General features: G+C 36.7%; 1 protein-coding gene across 1 annotated transcript; it reads right to left on the bottom strand.

Moving 5' to 3' along the window:
• Window positions 1-11,451: 11,451 nt before the first annotated feature.
• Window positions 11,452-13,185, bottom strand: LOC308343498 (elongation factor 1-alpha 1). The gene has a single exon (XM_080804538.1). It carries the CDS (start codon window positions 13,128-13,130, stop codon window positions 11,742-11,744), a length of 1,389 nt encoding a protein of 462 aa, XP_080660664.1. The 5' UTR covers window positions 13,131-13,185; the 3' UTR covers window positions 11,452-11,741.
• Between the last annotated feature and the right edge of the window lie 3,650 nt (window positions 13,186-16,835).

Genomic DNA, 16,835 nt, shown 5'->3' with positions numbered 1-16,835 from the left:
GGATGGGTGAAATAGGTGATGGAGATTAAGGAGAGCACCTGTGAAGAGCACCAGGCATTGTATGGAATTGTTGAATCACTGAATTCTAATCACCTTAAGTGTTGAATCACCTGAAACTAATATTATACTGTATGTTGACTAACTGGAATTTAAAGACTTAAAAAAAAAAACTACAGTATTATAAAAAAAGAATAGGTGTAGTGGTTCTACTTATAAACTTTAAAAAAAATTAGACATTTTACAAAGAAATTAAAATTGCAAAAATAATACAAAATAATAATACAAAATTGTAAACATATGTATATATAATTTTAACCATCTTACCAAGACATCTAGCCAGTACTAAAAAATCTGTGCACCAAGAAAGCACCTGTCACACACGCTTATATGTTGAATTTGATCAAACTTAAAGGAAATGATCCATCCTATCTTATACCATTTCTTTTCTGACATAATAGAAGAGAAATATCTCCCACATCACTTATAATGTTAATTGCAGTCACCGAAAACATCTTCACAAAATGATTTCTTCATTAAAATATAAGTATATTTAATTTATCCATCTGTAAATAAAATTATACATTGTGACCAAGTACTTTTTAAATCAAAAAAGATGGATGATAAGATATTAAGGGAATTATTCGTACACATATGAATATTAACAGAATGTTATTTTCTGTTCATGTTAAAAATATTTGCTATGGGCCTACAAAGTGTTTTTTTGTGACTAACCAAAATGTCTATCTAAAACCTCTAGTAATTGTTATTTATGTAAATGTTAAAAATATTTGCTATGGGCCTACAAAGTGTTTTTTTGTGACTAACCAAAATGTCTATCTAAAACCTCTAGTAATTGTTATTTAATGTTGAAACATTAGAACCATTTTCATGCTGACTAAAAAATTGGGATTGAGACAAGAAGGCTAATGATCAGAGCTTCTATTCAATATTTTATTGCTAATTCTCGCCAATATAATACAATAAGAAAACAATGTAAAAGAGGATAGAAAGCCAAAAAAAATTGTTTACAAAAGACAGAATTATGTATCAATAAAGCCAGTGTCTACATAGAAACTACAGTAAATGAAATTTGAAGTGAGCACATGCTGAAAAATCACGGTACAAAAATTTGTTTTGTTTTACAACAGCACACAATATAAGAATAAATAAATAGATAAACAAGAGTTTAAAAATCTGAATGACTTTAAAATACTATTTTATAAAGGAAATAAAGTAAAATATAAATAATAATTGTAACATCCCATAACTGTTTAGGTTTGTGTATCTCAGTCATTCTATGTTCACGTATACACTTAAAAAACCTCTGGACACTTTCATGAACATAGGAAGACATAAATGGTGTAATATTAATTTATTATAGACAAACAAATGTGTAGTGAAATTATAAAACATGGATGAGGGAGAAATTCATCAGTTGAGCAACAGTGGTTACTCATGGGGTGGAAGAGAGAATAGAATTAGGGAGTAAAACAAAGGATCACAGAAGAGTTAAGCAACATCATCACAGATTTATGGATCTGTATCAAATTTCTACGGTGATAACAAGATACAACACCTTTTCAAATGCATATCAATATTTTAAAAACGATGGTGAGAGAGAAAATAGTAATTTTTGTGAAATAGAAATATATCATTCTCTCATCACAAAGCAATAAAACTGGAAATCATCAATAAAACAAAAGATAATAAAAAACCAAAAGTCCTTCCACCAGAAAATTAAAGAAAACCTTTTATTCAGAAACCACTTGGGTGAGAAGAGAAATACAAACCTAAAAATTGCAGGCATATGGTTATAATATTCATTCTTTTATGCCTATAAAAGACAGAGTTGCTTTGAGTCATAGGCTATAATAAAAAGCTCATGAAGGTATTTTAAAAGGTTAGAGAAATCTTAATACCAGACTGAACAGTAATACTATAAGTCAATGTCAGCTTCACATATAAATTTAAATATCCTAAAAAAATATTAAAAGTGTAAAATATTTGTGCTTTAGAAATATTAGGGCCATGGAGTATTTAATAAAGGAATAGAAATTTGTTGCAATAATATAAAATATTTTTATTTAATTGGCTGCATTAATGGGTAATAGAAGAAAGATCTCATGACCAAGTTAATACCCCCCAAATACCTTTTATAAAATTCAACACCTATTCCTCAGCAGAGCAAGTATTAAATAAAAATACAGTAGTCATTTGTTAGTATGTAAAATGTACAAGATGCTGAAACCAATTCAATAAATAAAATTAGGTTCTAATCTGTATAAAGAGAAGGCAAAATTTCCATTTTTAGAAACTATTATTAAAACCCCGAATCTCATGAGTCACTGTGCTTATTCTTTGAGGATTATCTTCTTGCAACTCTCCCTTAGCAGACAAACTATGAAGTATGCCTATGTGTTACACATGCATGTAAATAGATGTGTGTGTATTTACATGTCCACTCTTGTAAATGTATGCTGAGTATCAATCTACCAATATTTTAATGACTTCATTTTCTGGGACACGCATATACAAAAGCCATTTCGGAGTTTTATTCTTCAAACTCCAGGCATACAATCAGCAATTTTTTGTTTATTTTGGTATGTGAACTGGTAATACAAATATAGAAACTAGTATAGAAGCTAGGAATATTTGTCCAGAAGTGAAAATGGTGCGCAAAGGAATACAGATGTCATCCATATTCAGATGTCAGAATGTCATCTTCACCCTTGTACCTTTTCAACCCTCTTGCCACCCACTCTTGATAGGTAATCCATACCTAGTATTTGATTTACTTTCTCTACTTTTATTTTCACAAAGAAAAGAATAAATACATTTATTTTTTGGCACAATTTTTTGTTAAATGAAAAAAATTACTCATTATAGATATTCTTTTGTATTTTGCTTTTTTCAGTTAAAAATATATCCTGGATAGCACTGTCTATCCATTCATAGAGATCGTCATCATTTTTTTTATTTTTTATTTTTATTTTTTTTTACTTTTTAAAATTTTAATAAACATATAATGTATTTTTATCCCCAGGGGTACAGGTCTGTGAATCGCCAGGTTTACACATTTCGCAGCACTCATCATAGTACATACCCTCCCCAATGTCCATATCCCCACCACCCTCTCCTGTCCCCCCTCCCCCCAGCAACCCTCAGTCTGTTTTTTGAGATTGAGTCTTTTATGGTATGTCTCCCTCCCGATCCCATCTTCTTTCATTTTTTTCTTTTGCTACCCCCCCATCCCCCCACATTGCATCTCCACTTCCTCATATCAGGGAGATCATATGATAGTTGTCTTTCTCCGATTGACTTATGTCGCTAAGCATAATGCCCTCTAGTTCCATCCACGTCGTCGCAAATGGCAAGATTTCATTTCTTTTGATGGCTGCATAGTATTCCATTGTGTATATATACCACCTCTTCCTTATCCATTCATCTGTTGATGGACATCTAGGTTCTTCCCATAGTTTGGCTATCGTGGACATTGCTGTTATAAACATTCGGGTGCACGTGCCCCTTTGGAGCACCATGTTTGTATCTTTAGGATATATACCCAGTAGTGCAATTGCTGGGTCATAGGGTAGCTCTATTTTCAACTTTTTGAGGAACCTCCATGCTGTTTTCCAGAGTGGTTGCACCAGCTTGCATTCCCACCAGCAGTGTAGGAGGGTTCCCCTTTCTCTGCATCCTCACCAGCATCTGTCGTTTCTTGACTTGTTAATTTTAGCCATTCTGACTGGTGTGAGGTGGTATCTCATTGTGGTTTTGATTTGTATTTCACTGATGCCGAGTGATGTGCAGCATTTTCTCATGTGTCTGTTCACCATCTGGATGTCTTCTTTGCAGAAATGTCTGTTCATGTCTTCTGCCCATTTCTTGACTGGATTATTTGTTCTTTGGGTATTGAGTTTGATAAGCTCCTTATAGATTTTGGATACTAGCCCTTTATCTAATATGTCGTTTGCAAATATCTTCTCCCATTCTGTCAGTTGTCTTTTGGTTTTGTTAACTGCTTCCTTTGCTGTGCAAAAGCTTTTGATCTTGATGAAATCCCAATAGTTCATTTTTGCCCTTGCTTCTGTTGCCTTTGGCGATGTTCCCAGGAAGAAGTTGCTGCGGTTGAGCTCAAAGAGGTTGCTGCCTGTGTTCTCCTCAAGGATTTTGATGGATTCCTTTCTCACATTGAGGTCCTTCATCCATTTTGAGTCTATTTTCGTGTGTGGTGTAAGGAAATAATCCAATTTCATTTTTCTGCATATGGCTGTCCAATTTTCCCAGCACCATTTGTGGAAGAGGCTGTCTTTTTTCCATTGGACATTCCTTCCTGCTTTGTCAAAGATTAGTTGACCATAGAGTTGAAGGTCTATTTCTGGGCTCTCTATTCTGTTCCATTGATCTATGTGTCTGTTTCTGTGCCAGTAACATACTATCTTGATGATGACAGCTTTGTAATAGAGCTAGAAGTATGGGATTGTGATGCCACCAACTTTGCCTTTCTTTTTCAATGGTCCTTTGACTATTTGAGGCCTTTTCTAGTTCCATATAAATTTTAGGATTATTTGCTCTATTTCTTTGAAAAAAATGGATGGGATTTTGATAGGGATTGCATTAAATGTGTAGATTGCTTTAGGTAGAATAGACATTTTCACAATATTTATTCTTCCAATCTGGGAGCATGGAACATTTTTCCATTACTTTGTGTCTTCCTCAGTTTCTTTCATGAGTACTTTATAGTTTTCTGAGTATGGATTCTTTGCCTCTTTGGTTAGATTTATTCCTAGGTATCTTATGGTTTGGGGTGTGATTGTAAATGGGACTGAGTCCTCAATTTCTCTTTCTTCTGTCTTGTTGTTAGTGTAAAGAAATGCGACTGATTTCTGTGCATTGACTTTATATCCTGACACTTTACTGAATTCCTGTACAAGTTCTAGCAGTTTTGGAGTGGAGCCTTTTGGGTTTTCCACATATAGTATCATATCATCTGCAAAGAGTGATAGTTTGACTTCTTCTTTGCCGATTTGGATGCCTTAAATTTCTTTTTGTTGTCTGATTGCTGAGGCTAGGACTTCTAGTACTATGTTGAACAGCAGTGGTGATAACGGACATCCCTGCCGTGTTCCTGACCTTAGCGGAAAAGCTTTCAGTTTTTCTCCATTGAGAATGATATTTGCAGTGGGTTTTTCATAGATGGCTTTGATAATATTGAGGTATGTGCCCTCTATCCCTATACTTTGAAGAGTTTTGATCAGGAAGGGATGCTGTACTTTGTCAAATGCTTTTTCAGCATCTATTGAGAGTATCATATGGTTCTTACTCTTTCTTTTATTAATGTATTGTATCACATTGATGGATTTGCGGATGTTGAACCAACCTTGCAGCCCTGGAATAAATCCCACTTGGTCATGGTGAATAATCCTTTTAATGTACTGTTTGATCCTACTGGCCAGTATTTTGGTGAGAATTTTCGCTTCTGTGTTCATCAAGGATATTGGTCTGTAATTCTCTTTTTGGATGGGATCCTTGTCTGGTTTTGGGATCAAGGTGATGCTGGCCTCATAAAATGAGTTTGGAAGTTTTCCTTCCATTTCTATTTTTGGAACCATTTCAGAATAGGAATTAATTCTTCTTTAAATGTTTGGTAGAATTCCCCTGGGAAGCCATCTGGTCCTGGACTTTTGTTTGTTTGGAGATTTTTGATGACTGTTTCAATCTCCTTACTGGTTATGGGTCTGTTCATGTTATCTATTTCTTCCTGGTTCAGTTGTGGTAGTTTATATGTCTCTAGAAATGTATCCATTTCTTCCAGATTGTCAAATTTGTTGGCGTAGAGTTGCTCGTAGTATGTTCTTATAATTGTTTGTATTTCTTTGGTGTTGGTTGTGATCTCTCCTCTTTCATTCATGATTTTATTTATTTGGGTCCTTTCTCTTTTCTTTTTGATAAGTCTGGCCAGGGGTTTGTCAATCTTATTAATTCTTTCAAAGATCCAGCTCCTAGTTTCATTGATTTGTTCTATTGTTTTTTTGATTTCTATTTCATTGATTTCTGCTGTGATTTTTATGATTTCTCTTCTCCTGCTGGATTTAGGCTTTCTTTGTTGTTCTTCCTTCAGCTCCTTTAGGTGTACGGTTAGGTTGTGTATTTAAGACCTTTCTTGTTTCTTGAGAAAGGCTTGTACCGCTATATATTTTCTTCTCAGGACTGCCTTTGTTGTGTCCTACAGATTTTGAACCGTTGTGTTTTCATTATCATTTGTTTCCATGAATTTTTTCAATTCTTCTTTAATTTCCTGGTTGACACATTCATTTAAAAAAATTTTTTTTTAAGATTTTATTTATTTATCTGACAGACAGATATCACAAGTAGGCAGAGAGGCAGGCAGAGTGAGAGTAGGAAGCAGTCTCAGAACAGAGAGCCCAATGCGGGGCTCGATCCCAGGACCCTGGGACCATGACTTGAGCCAAAGGCAGAGGCTTTAACCCATGGAGCCACCCAGGTGCCCCAGACCCATTCATTTTTTAGAAGGATGCTATTTAGTCTCCATATATTTGGGTTCTTTCCAAATTTCCTCTTGTGATTGAGTTCTAGCTTCAGAGCATTGTGGTCTGAAAATATGCAGGGAATGATCCCAATCTTTTGATACCAGTTGAGACCTGATTTATGACCCAGGATGTGGTCTATTCTGGAGAATGTTCCATGGGCACTAGAGAAGAATGTATATTCTGTTATTTTGGGATGGAATGTTCTGAATATATCTGTGATGTCCATCTGGTCCAGTGTGTCATGTAAGACCTTTATTTCCTTGTTGATCTTTTGCTTAGATGATCTATTTCAGTGAGGGAATGTTAAAATCCCCTACTATTATTGTATTATTGTTGATGTATTTCTTTGATTTTGTTATTAATTGGTTTATATAGTTGGCTGCTCCCATGTTAGGGGCATAGATATTTAAAATTGTTAGGTCTTCTTGTTGGATAGACCCTTTGAATATGATATAGTGTCCTTCCTCATCTCTTATTATAGTCTTTGGCTTAAAATCTAATTGATCTGATATAAGGATTGCCACCCCAGCTCTCTTCTGATGTCCATTAGCATGGTACATTGTTTTCCACCCCCTCACTTTAAATCTGGAGGTTTCTTTGGGTCTAAAAGGAGTTTTTGTAGGCAGCATATTGCTGGGTTTTGTTTTTTTATCCATTCTGATACCCTGTGTCTTTTTTTTTTTTTTTTTTTTTTTTTAAAAGATTTTATTTATTTATTTGATAGGGAGAGATCACAAGTAGGCAGAGAGGCAGGCAGAGAGAGAGAGAGAGAGGGAAGCAGGCTCCCCGCTGAGCAGAGAGCCCGATGCGGGACTCGATCCCAGGACCCCGAGATCATGACCTGAGCCGAAGGCAGCGGCTTAACCCACTGAGCCACCCAGGCGCCCCTACCCTGTGTCTTTTGATTGGGACATTTAGCCCATTAACATTTAGGGTAACTACTGAGAGATATGAATTTAGTGCCATTGTATTGCCTGTCAGGTGACTGTTCCTGTATATTGTCTCTGTTTCTTTCTGATCTACTCCTTTTAGGGTCTCTCTTTGCTTAGAGGATGCCTTTCAATATTTCCTGTAGAGCTGGCTTGGTGTTTGCAAATTCTTTCAGTTTTTGTTTGTCCTGGAAGCTCTTTATCTCTCCTTCTATTTTCAATGGTAGCCTAGCCAGATATAGTATTCTTGGATGCATGTTTTTCTCATTTAGTGCTCTGAATTTATCATGCTGGTTCTTTCTGGCCTGCCAGGTCTCTGTGGATAAGTCTGCTGCCAATCTAATATTTTTACCCTTGTATGTTACAGACTTCTTTTCCTGGGCTGCTTTCAGGATTTTCTCTTTGTCGCTAAGACTTGTAAATTTTACTATCAGGTGACAGGGTGTGGACCTATTTTTATTGATTTTCAGGGGCGTTCTTTGCATCTCCTGGATTTGATGCTTGTTTCCTTTGCCATGTTGGGGAAATTCTCTACAATAATTCTCTCCAATATACCTTCTGCTCCCCTCTCTCTTTCTTCTTCTTCTGGAATCCCAATTCTAATGTTGTGTCATCTTATGGTGTCGCTTATCTCTCAAATTCTCTCCTCATGGTCCAGTATTTGTTTGTCTCTCTTTTGCTCAGCTTCTTTATTCTCTGTCATTTGGTCTTCTATGCCACTAATTCTTTCTTCTGCCTCATTTATCCTAGCAGTGAGAGCTTCCACTTTTTATTGCACCTCATTAATAGCGTTTTTGATTTCAACTTGGTTAGATTTTAGTTCTTTTATTTCTCCAGAAAGGGCTTTTATCTCTCTGGAGAGTGTTTCTCTAATATCTTCTATGCCTTTTTCGAGCCCGGCTAGAACCTTGAGAATCGTCATTCTGAACTCTGGATCTGTCATATTACCAATGTCCATATTGACTAGGTCCCCAGCTTTCAGTACTGCCTCTTGTTCTTTTTTTTGTGGTGAGTTTTTCCGCCTTGTCACTTTGTCCAGATAAGATTTGTTTTCTCTTCCTCTGGAATTCCGCTGTTCTCCTTGGTGAGTGAAGCTGGTCTTGGCTGGGTTTCTTGTTGATCTTCTGGGGGAGGGGCCTGTTGTAGTGATTCTGAAGTGTCCTGCCAGAGGCAGAATTGCCCCGCCCTTACCAGGGGCCAGGCTAAGTAATCCGCTGTGGTTTGCTTTCGGGAGCTTTTGTTCCCTGAATGCTTTCCGTAGAGTTCCGGAGGACGGGAATGATAATGGTGGCCTCTCGATCTCTGGCCCGGAGGAGCAGAGAGCTTGGGGTCCTGCTCCTCAGTGTGCCCTCAGAGAAAAGCACCCAATGGCTCCCGTCTCCCTGGCCTCTGGTCGCACTTAGAGAAAAGCGTTCAATCGATTGCACTTGGAGAAAAGCGCTCGGTCGCTTCTGTCTCCCTGGCCTCCAGCCGCGCTCTTGGAGATGAGTGCTCAGTCACTCTGTCTCCCTGGCCTCCAGCCGGCACTCTGAGTTCACCCAGCCTGTGCCCGGTTCAAGGTAACCCTAAGCTGAGAGCTCACTCCTTGGCTCCGTCTCTGTAGCCGGCTTCCCCGCTCTAATACCTGTGAGCTCTGCAACACTCAGACACCCCCAGTCCTTCTGTGACCCTGCGGGACCTGGGGTTACGCTGACCCCGCGTGGGCTTCCCCCTGGTTTATCCTCTGTAGCAATGTCCCTCCGTGGAGCAGACTTTTAAAAGTCCTGATTTTGTGCTCCGCTGCTCTGCTGCTTGCTGGGAGCCGGCCCCTTCCCCCGCGGTCTATCTTCCTGTCGCTTTGGATTCACTTCGCACGTCCTACCTTTCAGAAAGTGATCGATTTTCTGTTTCTAGAATTGTTGCTCTTCTTCTCTTCGATTTCCCATTGGATTTGTAGGTGTTCGCAATGGTTAGATAGGCTATCTAGCTGATCTCCTGCTGCCTGATGTCATCTCAGCCTGCTACTTCTCCACCATCTTGAATCCTCTCCTTCATCATCATTTTTTTTAGCTAGATAATACTTCATTATGCAGAGATACTCTTTAATCATTCTTCTATCAATGGAGATGGTATTTCACTTTTTTTCCTTTTTCTGTTTTTAATTACAGCTAATATTGCATGAATAAGTATGTAAATGTGTGTTTTAAAGTTGTTTGATGTATCTTCAGCCTAAATTCATAGAAGTGAGTTTGCTGGGTCAGAACTTAAATGCCAATGTACTTTTGTTAGCTGTTGGCAAATTTTTCCCTAGTTTGAGGTATATGTGATACCTGTTTATCCACAGATTCATGCTTAGAATACGTTATCATACATATTTTTACATTTTTAATAGATATTTTTTAATTTTTTAGCAATCTGAGAAATGGGAGTTGAAAAATGGAATCATAGTGTAGTTTAATTTACATTTCTCTAATTACATGTTATAGTACTATCTTTTTGTTATTCCTTTTGTTTTTTTGTTTTGTTATTCATTTTATTTTTGTGTTTCAAATACCTTTAGGAGTCATCCTGAAAGATAAACTACAATGATTCTGTCTTCTCTTATTAATTACATCCTTATGTAGTCCCCTTCCACAATAACGCAGGACTTACCTTTGCAAGCAGTAACATCCAGGATATGTGGTGGTGTGGTAGTGCTGAACATATGCGGTAGAAGACATACCAACTTCTTTCTTGGCCCCTGCTTGGTTCAGTCAGAATCCAACTAGTGCTGTGAGAACACTCCAGCTGTCTTTTGGAGAGTCCTTAACGGAGAACAACTGAGGTCTTGGATCAATGTCTAATTCTAACTTCCAAACCTGTGGGAGTCAGTCACTGTAGAATCAAATCATCCAGCCCCATTTCAGCCTTCAGGTACCTGCAGCCCTGGCTGGTATAACACCTCCTAACAGACTCAAGTCTGAAATGCCCTGCCACGTTCTCCTAGCGGTGGTTCCCGGTAGAGGGTTTCCCCAGTTTCTTTTTGTCTGAAACTTTCATTTGTCATTATCTCTGAAAGCTGTCTCTCCCCCCACCCTCTCCACACACACACTGGAAATAAAATACTATGTTTGCAGTTATTTTAGCACTTGGAAGATGGAAATGCATTGTATCTCTTGTGAATATGATGCTTAGTTACTTTGTTGTTCTTTTAAATGTGAGTTGCAGGGGGTTTTTTGTTTGTTACTTTTAAGCCTTTTGTTTTCATTTTCTTCCTAAACACTTTCATTATGATGCTAAGTGTGGTTTTCTCAGATTCATCCTGTTGGGTTTTGTAGAACCTATAAAATCTTTCCAAATAGGTTTCTTTTGCCATTTTTTTCCAGTTTTATCAGCTTTTCATCCACTGTCTCTTCTAATAGACTTTGCCCTATTATTCTGCTCCTTTCCCTATGGATTATGTATTTTTATTTATGACCACCTTAGTGCTTATTCTGTTTTATGTATTTTCATAACTAAATTTGTCTCTCTACTTCAGTTAGCATCTTTTCTACTAATCTATCATTTTGTTCAAATATTGTCTCTTCAGTTGTGCCTAATTTGTCCTTTTTAAAAAGATAGTATTTATTTTAAAGAAAAAGAGAGCAGGGAGGGGGCAGTTAAAGAGGGAGAGGCAGAAGACTGAATCATGCAGTCACCCCTCTAATTTGCTCTTAAGTTCATCTGCTGAATTTATAATTTCATCTACTATATATTTCAATTTTAGAAGGCCCACTTCATTTCTTTTATGTTTCAATTTATTGCTGAAATTTTGCATCTCATTTATTTTGACCTTGTTATTAATGGTGAAAGACAATATTTGAAAATACTGGTATCTTGATTGTCTAGGATACTTTTTCTTTTTTTTTTTTTCTTTTCTTTTCTTTCTTTTTTTTCTTTTTTTTGGTGTTTCTCTTGGTCTTATTTTGTGGTGTGATTATAATTATTCTTTTTTTTTTTTTTTTTTTTTCTCATTAAACTTTTGTTTTAATGGGTCTCAAAATTCTGTGACAGATTTTTGGTCAAGTTGTTTCCATTAAAAAGTACTGATTTTAAAAACTAATAACTTAAAACTGCCACACACACACAAAAAAAACAAATGGTCCACAAAACATTCTCCTTTCCTTCTGAAGGTTTTACGATGCATTGTTATCATTAACCAGTCTTTTACTATTAAACTTAAATGGCCAATTGACACAAACAGTTCTGAGACCGTTCTTCCACCACTGATTAAGACTGGGGTGGCAGGTATTGGGGATAATATTCATTTAGCCTTCTGAGCTTTCTGGGCAGACTTGGTGACCTTGCCAGCTCCAGCTGCCTTCTTGTCCACTGCTTTGATGACACCCACAGCAACCGTCTGTCTCATGTCACGAACAGCAAAACGGCCCAGAGGAGGATAGTCAGAGAAGCTCTCAACACACATAGGCTTGCCAGGAACCATATCAACAATGGCAGCATCACCAGATTTCAAGAACTTGGGACCATCTTCCAGCTTTTTTCCAGAACGACGATCTATCTTCTCCTTCAGCTCAGCAAACTTGCAAGCAATGTGAGCTGTGTGACAATCCAGCACAGGTGCATATCCAGCACTAATTTGGCCTGGATGGTTCAGGATAATAACCTGAGCTGTGAAGCCAGCTGCTTCCATTGGTGGGTCATTTTTGCTGTCACCAGCCACATTGCCACGACGAACATCTTTGACAGATACGTTCTTGACGTTGAAGCCCACATTGTCCCCAGGAAGAGCCTCACTCAAAGCTTCATGGTGCATTTCAACAGATTTGACTTCAGTTGTAACATTGACAGGAGCAAAGGTGACCACCATGCCAGGTTTAAGAACACCAGTCTCCACTCGGCCCACAGGGACAGTACCAATACCACCAATTTTGTAGACGTCCTGGAGAGGCAGACGTAAGGGCTTGTCAGTTGGACGAGTTGGTGGCAGAATGCAATCCAGAGCTTCAAGCAGTGTGGTTCCACTGGCATTCCCGTCTTTACGGGTGACTTTCCATCCCTTGAACCAAGGCATGTTAGCACTTGGCTCCAGCATGTTGTCACCATTCCAACCAGAAATTGGCACAAATGCTACTGTGTCGGGGTTGTAGCCAATTTTCTTGATGTAGGTGCTGACTTCCTTAACGATTTCCTCGTACCTCTTCTGGCTGTAGGGTGGCTCAGTGGAATCCATTTTGTTAACACCAACAATTAGTTGTTTTACACCCAGTGTGTAAGCCAGAAGGGCATGCTCACGGGTCTGCCCGTTCTTGGAGATACCTGCTTCAAATTCACCAACACCAGCAGCAACAATCAGGACAGCACAGTCAGCCTGAGATGTGCCTGTAATCATGTTTTTGATAAAGTCTCTGTGTCCTGGAGCATCAATGATGGTCACATAATACTTGCTGGTCTCGAATTTCCACAGGGAGATATCAATGGTGATACCACGTTCACGTTCAGCTTTCAGTTTATCCAAGACCCAGGCATACTTGAAGGAGCCTTTTCCCATCTCAGCAGCCTCCTTCTCGAATTTTTCGATAGTTCTTTTGTCGATGCCACCACATTTGTAGATCAGATGACCAGTAGTGGTAGACTTGCCCGAATCTACGTGTCCGATGACAACAATGTTGATATGAGTCTTTTCCTTCCCCATTCTGGTTTAGGTTAAGCGGTGGTTTTCACGACACCTGTGTTCTGGCGGCAAACCCGTTGCGAAAAAGCTGATTATAATTATTCTTAATGTAGATATTTTATGTGAGATTCTGAATAACATCATCTTCCTGCCAAAGTGTGTATTTTGGTTCTGGAAGCATTTAGAGAAGGGGTAGATGATATGACTCACTCTTGGATTGAGGTGATTCTAAGGAGCTTTTTATTTTATTTTGATTGGTTGATTTCCATATTGCTCTCCCTTTAATGTGTCTCTCTTCAGAGTCTGTCCTAAAGCCCTACTGTTATTCTAGGGATCCTATGCCTATTATGCACACGGATCTCCATAATAATCTTCCAAAAGCCCTGTTTGACTTCTGAGACTCTTACCTACTACTTTATACTTAAATATCAGCCTTTTTTAAATTGCTGTGCTCAAATAAAAACACATTGTAAGGAAAAAAGTCATACAAAATGTAAATCTCCATTTGACTTTGTTTTCTCTGAGATGTTATCACCTCAATTCATAAATATCCTAAACACCATGATTTGTCTCTTCAGCTCTGACTATGTAAAACCCTTATTTTATTTCTTACTCTCTTAATTACAACTTTCTACTCAGCCCTTCATATCTTTACCTTTGCTACTTATGATATGGCAAATATCTCTGGGGAAAACTAGCAAAAAAAAAAAAATGAGATTTACCTTACTTTGTTTCTTCCTTATCACTGGGATATCAATTCCTTATTCCATTTAAATAAGAATTGGTCCTACAAGGTACTCTTTTATAGTTTTCTTTGCTGCCTTATTTTTAAGATTCACAGCATTAATTGTAGTTAAGAATTTCTCCTGGGATGCCTGGGTGGCTCAGTGGGTTAAAGCCTCTGCCTTCAGCTCAGGTCATGATCCCAGGGTCCTGGGATGGAGCCCCGCATCAGGCTCTCTGCTCAGCAGGGAGCCTGCTCCCCCCCCCCCACCTCCCCGCCTGCCTCTCTGCCCACTTGTGATCTGTCTGTCAAATAAATAAAATCTTAAAAAAAAAAGAATTCTCCTTTATATTGTCAATTTGCATGTTAGTTTGTTTTGTGGGTTTTTTTCTAACTTTTAAAAATTATATTGAAATATTAGAGAGGTCTTGATGTTCTGACATCTTTCTACATTCTTTGCCAATACTTCTTTATCAAGATGTCACTTTTTTTTTTTAAGGATATCATCTTTTAAATCATTCTGAATCACTGTCATTGTCCATCCCCTTTCATTTTAAACCTAGTTAGTGATTTTTTTTTTCAATTGAAGCACATTGAAAAGTTTTATTTTTCTTACTTGTGCTTGGATATTTAATTGTGTTGTTGTTTCTGTATTAAAGTATTTTAGGGATATAGCCCTACATGCAATTGGATAAATAAATACTATTTCATAATATAAAATATATACATTTAGAAATATATATGTTAGAAATATATATATATTAGAAATGAATATAAATATTAGAAATATATATAAGATATATATGTGTGTGTGTGTATATATGTATATATATATTAGGGAACCTTTTAATGCACTACCTAGTGATTATGCTAGGTGTTGATACGCCATTATTTATAAAGATGACTCAATCAGATGGAGGTAAGACTACATGAGTTTCAGGAGTTTTATGGTTCTTACTGACTTTATAGTCTTGTCCACATTAATATTTTTGAAAGTTAATTTATACCCATCTCTAAAATTATTTTAAAGAGAGACATATTATGTTTTTTTTTTAATAGTGACTACATCGTTGAAAATTTGAGTTCTGCATTAGAACAAACCAGAATTTGTGGGATGCCATTATCTTTATACATAGTTATTTCTAAATATATAGACTGAAAAAAAAATGTAAGAAAGTAAAAATACAGCAGTAGAAACCGCAAATTTGCCAACCTAAAAACAAGAAAATAACTGCAATTTATCTACATGATTATTTTCCCAGACTATCTTAAATACTGAATTTTGTGGGGATTGTATAAGCATCACTATCTATTCTTTTATAATTACACAGTGCCTAAGCTTTTGCTTGTCTGCAGTATTTCCAGAGCAGAAATTTGTATTTGTTCATGGAGCTGCTTATTCAGTCTTATTCAACTCGAAGAGAAGTAACTTCCTCTCTGTTACACTCTAATGGACACCATTTGGCAAGTGTGTTTTCAACAAGCTTTACCTCACTCCTGAAAGAATCGGGCGTTCTCTAGTCAAAGGAAAGATAGTAAATCAACTGTAGTGTTAATCAATAAAAGTAATCAGCCTCTGAAGCAAAACTTGTCTATTGCAATATGTAACAACTAGCTCTTGGGTGGACTTTAAAACAGAGCTTAAAGAGTGAACCAAGTTCTTCTGCGCTATTTTTCCCACTTTATTTCAAGTAACATTAGAATTTTAGATGAGACTAAAGTTTAAACAGATTGTTTGGGAGTATGTGCACTATGAGTATGAAAAGAATATAGAAAAGAACGAAAGAAGCAATTGTGAAAAAAAATAATTCTCTGCAATGTGATGTAATGAAAGAAAATAAGCTCTGGGTATGATTCCAAATATGACTTTGCATGGGAAGTAAAAATCTATTTTTGTGGCTTGTGTGCCATCCAAGGGTTTTATCTAATGTTCAGATCATTTTCTTTTGTGTAATTTCTCATCTTCTAAGCAACTATTGATTTGGTGCTAGAATTCTCTTCCTATTTGAAAATTTATTTGCTTGAATTATTTGTATTCTATGCTTCATTGACATAGGTCTTCCAATTAACTCGTTGATAACATAATGGGCTTAGTAGAAAAACTAGATAAGAGTTTGACATTGAAATAATCAACTAATTAAAGAAGTTATTAAAGAAATGGCTAAATTAAAAAAATTGCTCAGGAATTTACTAAATAAAATTTAAAATGGGTATGTTTCGAGGATGGTTGGAGGAGAAGAAATGAAAACCAGAAACAGGAAAATCTATACTGAACCCACGTAATAAAGCATAAAGGAAAGTTTATTTAGGACATACATTGTTATTCTTTTTTAAAAATATTTTACTTATTTTTTTTATTTGAGAGAGGGAGACAGACAGAAAGATAGAGCACCTGAGCCAGGGAAGGGGCAGAGAGACAAGGAGACTCCCCACTGAGCAAGGAACCTGATGTGGGGCTCCATCCCAGGACTCAGGGATCATGACCTAAGCCAAAGGCAGACACTTAACCAAATGAACCACCTATGTGGACAGGGCATACATTATTTTTTATCAGTTATTTAAAACATTTAATCATTAAAAAAATAAAATTACTTTAACCACTGATTAAATGAACTTCTCTAATGCTAAATACAAAAATGTTAATGGAAAGTTGTTTATAAACTTTAAAGTCTATGATAAATGATAAGTACATACAATTATCAAAATTTCTAATGATAGTCACTTTATAAAAATATCATTAAGTAATACACAAAGATTTCTAAATGTTAAATCCTTAATATTACTAAGCCTGAATGGAATAATAAAAATAATAACTGTGGCAAAAACAACTAATACTATTGTTTATAACAAGTATATATTTTGGACCTGTGCTCTCTATATTGCAAGTCTGTAAGGAGTTGTCTTATATTTGAAAAACAAAACATAAAACTTTAGTGTATATTTGGCACTGTTCTTACATCTGAGTTTTACTTTAAATATCTGTACAGAACCCATAGGGAGCA

Source organism: Martes martes (genome assembly GCF_963455335.1).
Source record: "Martes martes genome assembly, chromosome: 5".
Lineage (NCBI taxonomy): Eukaryota > Metazoa > Chordata > Mammalia > Carnivora > Mustelidae > Martes > Martes martes.
This window is presented reverse-complemented; position numbering and strand designations above follow the sequence as displayed.

Excerpts from the sequence above, each read along its gene's own strand:
- LOC308343498 (XM_080804538.1), bottom strand. The coding sequence starts at position 13,130 with ATGGGGAAGGAAAAGACTCATATCAACATTGTTGTCATCGGACACGTA.